The following is an 11,908-nucleotide window of genomic DNA, read 5'->3' as shown; positions in this document are numbered from 1 at the left end:
GCGCCTTTTTTGATTGATTGCAGCCTTTACCTGGCTGCAAATGTGGCGCATTTTCTAACTAAAAGGGGCTAGTGTGATGTTGAATCTGCACAACCTTTTTGTTGGGGACATGAAAATCAGTAAGTGAGGGAAGAGTTGATGCAATTCTAATTAGAACATTTAAGATTCAAAGGATTATTCATAACAGAGTATTTTTCTATCGCTAAAACTGGAGGGATTTGGTGCGATTTACATCTATTGCATATATAGCATCTTGATCATCATATTTGGTAGAGCTCAGGAGCACCATGTGATAGAGGTGGAACATGGATCTACAGGAACATGGTCGAGACTCAATGTGACCAAGTGAGAAGCGCATCCCATGGCCATTTTAAAAAAAATCAGCACATGAAAAAATCTGTTCTCTTCATTAGTCTAATAAACAATTCATTCACATAACAAACAGACTTCCAGAGTGGACATATCAATTACTTAAAAAATAAATGTAAAAATGTAATTAAATTACACAAAAAAAAAAAAAAATTCTGACTCCAGGGATTAGAATTCACAGAGGACAATTTCAGTCACACAAAGCGCCCTTATCAAATGGGTTACGAATGAAAAAAGTTTCAACAGCAGTTGGCAATAACCCCTCTGGAAAATAAAGTACATGTAGCCCTGTATATTATGTCTAGTCTGCTTGGATCTCCAAAAAACCTGAATATGAGGTGGATGAGCTTGGCTTCTTCAACCTTTTTTTCTGTAAAGATGTGAATTTGTTCCAAATACAGCGCTTTTTGTTTGACACACATTCAGAACTAATTTGTTGCAATTTATTATTTCTTTTATTTGCAGATGGGATGAAATAAAACCTTATTATACAACCATTATAATAAAAGTTACAGCATCATTCAAGACGGAGGTCTGAGACGACATTCATCACATTAAAATAAAATTAAGAATATTTTTTAAGTTTTCATTGTGATTGAAGTTATGTGTCATACAAGCTGGGATTTTAAAACCATATGCATTAATTCATACTGTTGTGTTAGTGGATTAGAAAAACATTCATTGTTGGTTGTGCAGCAGAAGGGTGAGAAAATGGAGCAGAAACAGTGTTCGTGTTGTCTGAAGGATCAGTCTTCATCTGCATCATCAAAGGCCACGCCGGTCGCTCGCAGCTTTCTGCAAAAACAGATCAACAGCTGTTGGTTTACATTCACTGAGATCATAATAATGTAGCTACTGTTCAGAGGTTTATGAGAGACACTGTACTTTTTAGTTCCTGGGTTGATAAGCGAAGTCCCTGCAAATCTTTTCTTCATCGGCACTGATGGAGCACTATTCTGCTGCTGCCGGGGCTCAAACTCTGAGGAAACAATATCTTATCATCTCTGTCAGCTGGTGGACTCAACCGCCAACAACACCACCAACAATTCACCACAAGCGTCCACTTATTTCACAGCTGAACTCTGCAGGTAACTTAACAGCTGTGTTGTTTGATCAGTATACTGTCACATGATAACAACAGGCCAACTTCATTCACTGATGAAAATTTAGTTGAAAGCTCAAAGTAGTTAGTACCCTAACTGTACCTGGAGTTACATTATTTTGTCAAACTATTGTTCCCATTTTCAAGAACACACTTTCACCCTCAAGTTATATTTACATGCATACATACATAATGCTGCATTTATATACATTTCTGCCATTCAAGTAAATAACACATTATGACATTATGATGACTTAAATGTTGTCATGAAATCCTATATAACCAGCTACTAGGCGCTGGGCGATATATCAAATTAATTCAATTCATATGATTTTTTGTGGCTTCACAATGTGTAACATGTCACATAGTGCAGCCATGTATTCAGCCTTAAAAAACATACCAGTGGGACACCTTTGGTGATTCTTCATGGGAGTGAGGGGGGGGGCTGCACCTGACAAAACACAATCAGCATTGATTCCCAAGTAGCAGTGACTTTTAACTCATATGCATAAGCTCCTATAAATGAATCTGGGGAATTACCCAAAGGATATAAGTGGCCATTACTGTGGTGGCGTCTCCCAACAATATCTGCGTTTAGCTTTTTAAAGTGATGTCTAGGAAATTTGTAAAGAACCTGTGCAGTTCTCAGTTGCTCCAACTGTTTCAGCAAACTTCAACTTGGGCAAAAAAACTGAATGTGAAAAACACAAACCTTTACCTCATGAAGAGTGCACCTGTCTGAGACCTAACACTTAACATAGATTCTCTGGATGTGCAGAGGACAAAGATGTTCACCAGAAGAGGATCAAGAATATTATAATTATTTTAATAATTACAATTGAGGGGTTTTTTGTAATCGTATGAGTGCCCTGTAGTCGGCATGTTGTTGCCTGGTGATTAATGAATAAACTTGAATATCATATATATAAAAACATATTCATGATGTGATCATATTTGTTTTACTAATGTAACTGGTCTGTAATGAATACATGCAGCTCTTAATTGACTATGCTGGTTAGCAAGTACACTAACATTAGAGTATTACAAAGTACCTCATCACAAATGTGGTGGATGCTCAGATTTTTTTCTATTTCTAAATTATTTGTCCTGGCTATTGTCTAGCCAGTGCCATATGTCAAATTTGAATGTTGTTGATATTGCCATCTTTATAAGGTAACATTGGCAGTAACTATGGGTCACTGTCTAACATCTTTAAAACGACCACCCATGCCACTGTCACTTTCAGCAGGCAGCAGCAGACAGTGAGTTGCCACCACAGTAATGGCAGCGACGCTAGATGGCTGAACACACAAATCTGTCACTGGATTTGTCTATAAGGTTGAAACCCACAATGACAAACAACTGCAATGAGTCACAAGAACAAAATGTATTTACTGTCAGGCTGAGTGAGGCTGTCAGCCATCCCAAACAGCAGCTCCTTCAGTTCTGCTCTGGCCTGTGGGCCTTCCAGCCTGGAAAGGGTCACAATCAGATTACGTGGACTGGAGCCCACATGGAGCTCTGAGCTGGTGTCATGTACCACAACAGACGTGTCCCCGCTACCACAGGCCGACCTGAGGGAAAGAGGAATATTCAGACTTAACAACCCAAGGATGGTTTCATGACCAGACAGCATTTACTGATCTGTAGTCTCTAACACACACTTACATGTGAGTAGGGCTGCAGCTATCGAATATTTTTAGAATCGAGTATTCTACCGATTATCCCATCGATTAATCGAGTAATCTAATAAAAAATAATTTTTCATTATTAAACAACAATACCAAATAATGCATAATGAAAATGACAGGCCTGTTAAATAGACCAAGCAATTGGCTTTTATTCCTGAAAAAACATACAGGTATTTATTCCAACTATTCCTAACACCAGAAGTAAGGGTGTGTGTTTGCTTGTGTGTGCACGCGTGCGTGAGGGAGAGTGAGAGAGACAAGACGAGTGTGTGTGTGTGTGTGTGTGTGTGTGTGTGTGTGTGGAAAGGAGTTATTTGGTGTAGGCTATTACTCTCTTGCAATTTAACACAAATTAGTTTCCACATCTTAACATGATATCTAGTCATAGCGACATCAGGCTACAGCCTCTACAAACACCGCACGCTCTAACTAGCGATGGTAGGCTACGTTGAATTAGCTAACATCAATGTTCACGTTAGCTTGTGTCGGCGACGCTTGGTGAGCTGGTGTTAACAACTGGATGCTTTCGGTTCAGATGTTGAATCATTGTTGACGTACTGTTGTGGTACGCCAGTTCTGCTTTGCAGTAGACACAATGCACTTTGTTATCTTCTTTTTTAAGTGTGAAATGATCCCAAACTTTGGACCTTCTCTGTCTTTTACGGACGGTTTCTTGGCTCTCCGCCATCGCGCCCACTCAATTTTGAATGTAGTGGTGTGTGTCCACAATAACAGTCCGTGTGGAAAATGATCCCTGAGCTAAGCAGGCCACATAACGCAGGTGATAGGAATTAAACGAAGCCTCGAGGCAGAGATTTTGCTTCAATCATTTTTTGTAATCGAATTATTCAAGTAATCGTTTCAGCTCTACATGTGAGAGCTGGTCAGTGCAAAACACACTGCTGCTGGCTGTGCAGTTTCACTGGCTGTTCTGTTGTAGCTTACTAGGAGTAATTCATGTGATCTCACCTGAGTTTTAGAATATAATCCTCTGTAGATTTCAAGGCAAACTTCTGTTTCTAAACAAACAGGTACAGTTACAACCAAAGCCACAGCAGGAACAGGTCAAACTCATGGAGGTCTACAGGTGAAACTCACAAACTGATTGAGCTCTTCCTCAGTGTACTCTGTGATCCAGAAGTCAGCAGCATCTGTCAAACTAGAGACAGAGACAAGGAGTGGACACTGTCACACACACAAACACACCTTATATATACATATGTATGCTGTCTTAAGGTTAGCATTGTGATCCGAACTCAATTTAAATAGTCGACAATATTATGTTTCCTAGCTTACAAATTTAAAGCACTGTGAAAACATATAAGTGAAAATGATTGATTTTGGGAGGGACATACAGCCTACCTTCACCTTTATTCCCACTGTCATTCAATACTGTCGTAAAATGGACATGATGAAATACAATATTATATTATTACTACATCAGGCTATATTAAATGTTTATCGGTTATGTCATCGTATTAAAAAGGTTCGCAATAATTCAGTACACGTCTTGTTGTATGTTCCTGATAATCACAGGAACAAAGAGCTGAAGATAGTTTGACGTTAGCAACATCTCCGTTCAGTCGGAAACACGTTTCCAGCTGTGAAGAATGGACTTTGCAGCCCACGTCCACACAGGATGGTGGCGACAAGACACACTGAGGTTCGGTGGTGATGAGGTGAAAAACACAGCAACGGCAAACGTGGATGAGGGTGAAAAGTGCAGATTTATTTACAGTGCAAAATAAAAATAGGTGTTCCAGTCCAATGGCAACAAAAGAAAACTTCAAAAACAAAACAAACAAACAAAAAAACATGAACCCACCGGTTCCTCAATTTTAAAGGCACTGACTCAATTCTCTCTCTCTCAATACAACCTCTCGGCAAGTTGCTCTCTCCAGACTCCCACACCCTGAGGCAGAAAACCCTGGCTTTAAATAGCCCTTCAGTTCCTCTAATTGGAAGAAACCAACGTGACAGGGTATTTTGTAGGTACAGACATTCAACAGATATTTTACCCATCACCCACAGCTGTTCCAATACTAATAATAATAATATTAATATATTAATTATTATTATTATTATTATTAATGAATATGATTAAATAATATTTACATCTCTTTATAGTTAAACATTTTGTAATGTACCCATAGCTTCCCCACTCAAATCAACCCTTTCCCCTGTCCCAAACCGGGAATAAATTCGTCATCGTCGGGGGACTCGTGTTCCTTGGGGAAGCAAAGTGATGCGGGACCAGGAAGTGAAAGTGAAAGTTATCAATGTACTGTTGGTGTTTGCGTGCATGATGTATGGACAAACGGAATGAAATGAGTTATGGAGCCGAATCGACGGGTACCGCGTCGTCCGCTATGATGTTGGCAGAAGTTTGGTGAGTAACTGAAAGATGTGTAAAATAGTGATTGCGCATGAATGAATTACGCCGCGGTTGCCGGCGCCGCGTGTAATTACAAACGCCCGAAGCTCCGTGTGTGTATGCGTGTAAGTGTGTGTGTGCGTGCGTGCGTGTAATAAACAGTAGTCCATTTAAATGGTGCAGAAAATGTCAGGCGAGTTGGGGGAAAAGAGGGCTAACTTTTCACACTTCCCTCCTCCTCTGGAGGCTCGCCACTGGGGTGGCGAGACAGAAAATCTGCCACCATGTTCTGCTTTCCTGCTCTATACTGCACCTGAAATCTGAAGGGCTGCAGAGCCAAAAACCAACGGGTAATGCGAGCATTAGTGTCCTTCATTTTGCCCAGCCATTTCAAGGCTCGGTGGTCCGTCTCCAGAACAAAGTCTCTACCTAAAAGGTAGTACCTGAAAGTGTCCAGTGCCCACTTTACGGCCAGGCACTCCAGCTCGACGGCGGAATACCGTGTCTCCCGGGGAAACAGCTTGCGGCTCATGTAAGCCACCGGTCGTTGCTGCTCTCCCTCACCCTGGAGTAGTACTGCTCCCAGACCAACTCCAGAAGCATCAGTCTGTACAGTCCAGGGCTGGGTAAAGTCCGGGCTCTGCAGCACAGGGCCGTTGCACAGAGCCTCCTTTAAATCCATGAAAGCTTTCTCATGCTGCTCCTCCCACCTGACCTTCACCGGACCAGACTTTCGGGTCAGGTCAGTGAGGGGTGCTGCTCTGCTCGCAAAGTTTGGCACAAACCGCCTGTACCACCCCGCAAGCCCCAAGAAGGACCGAATATCCTTCTTGGTCTGGGGCTGCAGGCAGTCCCGGATAGCCTCAATTTTGTCTTTCTGGGGTCTGATTACCCCACGTCCTAGGATATGTCCCAGGTACCGCACTTCCTGCTGGGCCAAAGCGCATTTCTTGGGCTGGGCAGTCAGTCCTGCCTGATGTATGCGCCGTAGCACCTCAGCAAGATGCCCAAGGTGCTCGTCCCAGGTGGCACTGAAGATTACTATGTCGTCCAGGTATGCGCCTGCGAAAGCACCAGTCCCATCCAGCACACGATCCATCAACCGCTGGAAGGTGGCTGGCGCTCCCTGCAGGCCAAACGGCATAACTTTAAACTGGAACAGTCCCTGGGGTGTCCTGAAGGCTGTGTAGGGCCTGGCCTCCTTAGCCATTGGCACCTGCCAGTAGCCCTTACACAGGTCCAAAGTGGAAATGAAGTGCGCCTTTCCAAGGCGCTCGATTAGATCTTCCAGCCTAGGCATGGGATATGCATCAAAGTGTGATTGAGCATTTACCTGGCGGAAGTCAATGCAGAAACGCATGCCGCCATCCTTCTTTGGAACAAGGACCACAGGGCTGCTCCAGGCGCTCTCTGACCTCTCAATCACGCCAAGTCTTTGCATCACCTGCAGCTCCTCCTGGAGGGCAGGCAACATTTGCTCCGGAACTCTGTACATCCGCTGCCGGAGTGGTGTGGTGTCTTTCAGCAGGACGTTGTGCTCGGCCATGGAGGTGGCTCCGGGCTGGTCACTGAACAGGCCGTCAGGGATGACAGCTCGCAACTCCTGCTGCTGTTGTGGGGTGAGATGTGTGATGTCGATCTCTCCTGCTGGATGGTCGGTAGGGAAGAACTGCTCCGGAGTGTCTTCCTCCTCCTTCACTGCTTGTACCAGCAGCTGTTGACTCAGTGGCACCTCTCTCTCGTGCCACTCTTTCAGCAGGTTAATGTGAAATACCTGCCGCTGCTTTCTCCTCTCTGGCATTTCCAGCTCGTAGGTGGTGGGCCCCAGCTTCCTGCTGATGCTGTAAGGTCCCTGCCACTTGGCCAACAGCTTGTTCTCCTCCGTAGGCAGGAGTAGAAGAACTTTCTGGCCTGGCTGGAAGGTACGCTGCCTTGCTCTCTGGTCATACCAGCTGGTCTGGGTCTTTTGTGCCTGCTGAAGGTTGTCCTTTACCAGGTTGGTCATCTCTTCCATCTTCTCCCTCATGGTGATGACATAGGTGAGGATGTTGGTGGTGGTGGGCTTTGGTGACTCCCAGGCATCTCTGAGGAGATCCAGAGGGCCTCTCACCTGTCTGCCAAACAGGAGTTCGAATGGTGAGAACCCTGTTGAGGCTTGGGGAACCTCCCGGTAGGCGAACATGAGGTAGGGGAGCCAGCGGTCCCAGTCTTTGCCGTTGGCAGCCACAAACCTCCTCAGCATGCCCTTCAGTGTCTGGTTATATCTTTCTACCAGTCCGTCAGTCTGGGGGTGGTAAGGAGTGGTCCTAATACCCTTAATCCCCAACAACCCATACACCTGCTTCATGGTGTTTGACAGAAACGCTGTCCCCTGATCAGTTAGAATCTCCTGGGGAATCCCTACCCTGGAGAATAACTGCAAAAGTACGGGGGCAATGGTTCTAGCCGTGACCTTTCGGAGGGGAAAAGCTTCAGGGTAGCGGGTGGCGTAATCACAAATTACCAGTATATATTTGTAGCCTGCCTGTGTGCGCTCTAGGGGGCCAACAATGTCCATCCCTATCCTAGTGAATGGCACATCAATAACTGGGAGAGGCTGTAGTGGAAAAGGCTTGACTTTGTGTTTGCTTGTGAGTTGACATGTGGGGCAGGTTTTGCAGTGTCGGTGTACATCAGTATACATGCTCGGCCAGAAGAATTTGCCAGCTATTCTCTGGAGTGTTTTTACACTACCCAAATGCCCTGCCCAGGGAATGTCATGACCTAAGCTCAGGATCTTTGGTCTTAGGCTACAGGGAACTACTAGCTGCTCAGTGCTGCTCCCTTCAGGCTGGTGATATAGCAGGCCCTGTTGCACAAAGTAGAATTCTCCTGAAAGAGCTTTTGCCTGACCTGTGCTCACCCCTTCAACCTCTGTAGCCTTACTGAAGAGTTCTTTTAGGGACTCATCTTGCCTCTGCAGCTCTTTTAAATCATGGGGAATTTCCCAGATATCTTCCCTCACAACGGGCAGAGGTTCTGGCTCTGAGTCCGCCATAACTCGAACTGTGCCCAACAGCTTTTCTCGTCTGCGCTGCTGACGGGTCTTTACAGCCTTACATTTCTCCTGAGAACTGATCTCGTCTTGGCTGTATGGCATCATCTCTAACAGCCTCTGGGTCTCTGTCTTTGTCTGAGACCTGGTAGCAACCATACTCACTGGCAGAGTAGACTGCACCAGTTCTGGCAGTATGAGCACATCCTGACCCAAGACAACTGGATGGCTCAACCCTCTGACAATGCCAGCTTTAAGCTTGTAGGTCTGCTCTTGTACCTCAAGACAAATCTCAGCTATAGGGTACTCATGCTCATCTCCGTTGACACAGCACACTCTGAGGCGTTCCCCTGTCAGCGTTTCGGGCTGATCCACCAGGTGGGGTTGCACGAGAGTCTGGGTGCTGCCAGTGTCAAGAAGAGCCCTTGCTGGCCTGCCGTTCACTGTTACCTCTATGGTCTGTACCTTGCCGACATATGAGGGTTCTTTTCTAGTCCCAGGACCTGAGCACATGTTAGCACTTCTTGCTCTCTTAACTGGGCATTCTCTGATGAGGTGTCCTGGCTTACCACAAAAGTGACATACAAAGCTGTCTTTGCTCATGGGGGTTCTGGTTATAGGTGGGCTTGTAGGTCTGGCCTGAGGGTTGTGCTGTGGTGGGTAATATCTGGTGCTTGGACCCCTGCTCTGCTCGCTATACCTAGGACCAACTCCACTCCCATACCCCACAGACTTACCCTTAATCATCGGTCTGCTGGAGCCTTGCTGGCGGAAGTCTTTTGTTCCACGGCGAGCAGCCATGAAAGAGTCAACAAGTTCTGCGGCGTTGTGTCCAGTCTGTGGGTCATGCTCCTTGACCCACACCCTCACCTCTGGAGACAGGGAGCGCAGGAACTGCTCCAAAATGAGGAGCTCCCCAATCTCCTCAACGGTCTTTTCGGCTGGCCTAATCCACTTGTGGTATAAGTCCTTCAGCCTGGTGTAGAACTCCCTCGGCGTCTCCCCCGGTTGCAGGTTTGGTTCTCTAAACCTTTGCCGGTACACCTCTGCACTTATCTCATACTTTGCTAGTATGGCATCTTTCACCTTGCTGTACTCCACTGCGTCGTACGGATCCATGGCTACATACGCAGCCCGTGCCCTACCGGTCAGATATGGCACAAGGAAAATAGCCCAGTCAGCTTGGGGCCACCTGTAGGCTGTAGCCAGTCGCTCAAAGGTGGTCAGATACTGCTCCACATCGTCCCCTTCCTCCAGCCTTGGCACGGCTGCTCTGGTCCACGTCGCTGGAGACGCCACCACTGGTGGTGCAGCAGGCAGCTGCGGATCTGCGGGTGGAGCTGCAGGCATCCACAGGGCTGCTGGCGGCGCTGCTGGTGCTTGTAGGGCTGCTGGCGGTGCTGCTGGTGGTTGCATTCCACCTCCGACACCTCTCTGCTCCAGCTCATCTCGAAAGCTGTTGAGCTGCACTTGCACATTTCGCCACCTCTGCTCCTGCTTGAATGACTCACGTTCCTGGGTCTGCAGGGACTGCTGTATGATGTTATACAGATCTGTGAGGTCTAGTGTCCCACCAGTGTCAACCCCTGGCTCCCCTCCTCGGGCTCCTTCTTCCTCCTGCTCGTGCAGGTCCTCCTGGGCCAGCTGTCCGTACGACATCGCTTGCCGTACTTCTCCCTGTCTTCCTGGCCTCTTTCTCAGTGTCCTTGAGGGCGCCACGATCCCACTTCTGACACCAACTGTGAAGAATGGACTTTGCAGCCCACGTCCACACAGGATGGTGGCGACAAGACACACTGAGGTTCGGTGGTGATGAGGTGAAAAACACAGCAACGGCAAACGTGGATGAGGGTGAAAAGTGCAGATTTATTTACAGTGCAAAATAAAAATAGGTGTTCCAGTCCAATGGCAACAAAAGAAAACTTCAAAAACAAAACAAACAAACAAAAAAACATGAACCCACCGGTTCCTCAATTTTAAAGGCACTGACTCAATTCTCTCTCTCTCAATACAACCTCTCGGCAAGTTGCTCTCTCCAGACTCCCACACCCTGAGGCAGAAAACCCTGGCTTTAAATAGCCCTTCAGTTCCTCTAATTGGAAGAAACCAACGTGACAGGGTATTTTGTAGGTACAGACATTCAACAGATATTTTACCCATCACCCACAGCTGTTCCAATACTAATAATAATAATATTAATATATTAATTATTATTATTATTATTATTAATGAATATGATTAAATAATATTTACATCTCTTTATAGTTAAACATTTTGTAATGTACCCATAGCTTCCCCACTCAAATCAACCCTTTCCCCTGTCCCAAACCGGGAATAAATTCGTCATCGTCGGGGGACTCGTGTTCCTTGGGGAAGCAAAGTGATGCGGGACCAGGAAGTGAAAGTGAAAGTTATCAATGTACTGTTGGTGTTTGCGTGCATGATGTATGGACAAACGGAATGAAATGAGTTATGGAGCCGAATCGACGGGTACCGCGTCGTCCGCTATGATGTTGGCAGAAGTTTGGTGAGTAACTGAAAGATGTGTAAAATAGTGATTGCGCATGAATGAATTACGCCGCGGTTGCCGGCGCCGCGTGTAATTACAAACGCCCGAAGCTCCGTGTGTGTATGCGTGTAAGTGTGTGTGTGCGTGCGTGCGTGTAATAAACAGTAGTCCATTTAAATGGTGCAGAAAATGTCAGGCGAGTTGGGGGAAAAGAGGGCTAACTTTTCACACCAGCACACAATCTGACTCACCAAACACTAAATATTCCGTTTATTCTTCTTGTGTAGCAAATGAATCTGGACTGGCTCTGTTTGTCCAACACAGTGCAGTATGACGTTCGCTTCTCATCCATGTTTCCCTCCACAGCTCACTGATACTTCACGGACGACTCTTCTGCTGCGTCTCAATTCAGGGGCTGCATCCTTCGAAGGGCGCATTTGAAGGCCAATCACGTCACAACGCCGCGCGAAGGCTGTCCCAATTCGAAGGCTCCTTCAAATGCGGCCTTCTTTTCCCTCTTATTGGCATGGATCTATTATCCATGCTTATTGGAGGACGCACCGCTACTATCCTTCGCGGCCTCCCATAGCCCAAGATCCTTTGCGCACCCGACACAGAAGAAAGAAAGAAAGAAAGAAAGAAAGAAAGAAAGAAAGAAAGAAAGAAGGAAAATGGCGACATCAAGTGGTGTAGATCATAGACGTAGACGCCTCATTGAGCGCTGGACCGTAAGTCGACGTCGCCAAAAAAAATAAAATAAAATAAAATAAAATAAGTCGACGTCGCCGCCATATTGGAGGAGGCAGCTCTGCCCCGTGAACTAATACAA

The 11,908-nt window shown here is 46.0% G+C and overlaps 1 protein-coding gene across 2 annotated transcripts; it reads right to left on the bottom strand.

Moving 5' to 3' along the window:
• Positions 1-801: 801 nt before the first annotated feature.
• Positions 802-11,612, bottom strand: paxx (PAXX non-homologous end joining factor). 2 transcript variants are annotated; one of them, XM_073466431.1, is made up of 7 exons: positions 11,331-11,612; positions 4,261-4,321; positions 4,132-4,181; positions 2,867-3,045; positions 1,872-1,922; positions 1,255-1,348; positions 802-1,164 (listed from the first exon to the last, which is right to left on the bottom strand). In XM_073466431.1, exons 1-7 carry the CDS (start codon positions 11,429-11,431, stop codon positions 1,116-1,118), a joined length of 585 nt encoding a protein of 194 aa, XP_073322532.1. In that variant the 5' UTR covers positions 11,432-11,612; the 3' UTR covers positions 802-1,115. The 2 variants fall into 2 exon arrangements, with proteins under 2 accessions (XP_073322532.1, XP_073322533.1); XM_073466432.1 differs by having other exon boundaries at positions 4,132-4,175.
• Between the last annotated feature and the right edge of the window lie 296 nt (positions 11,613-11,908).

The sequence above is a fragment of the Pagrus major genome, chromosome 5 (assembly GCF_040436345.1).
Source record: "Pagrus major chromosome 5, Pma_NU_1.0".
Classification (NCBI taxonomy): Eukaryota; Metazoa; Chordata; class Actinopteri; order Spariformes; family Sparidae; genus Pagrus; species Pagrus major.
The sequence above is the reverse complement of the archived record's forward strand: the minus strand, read 5'-3'. Positions and strand labels throughout refer to the sequence as shown.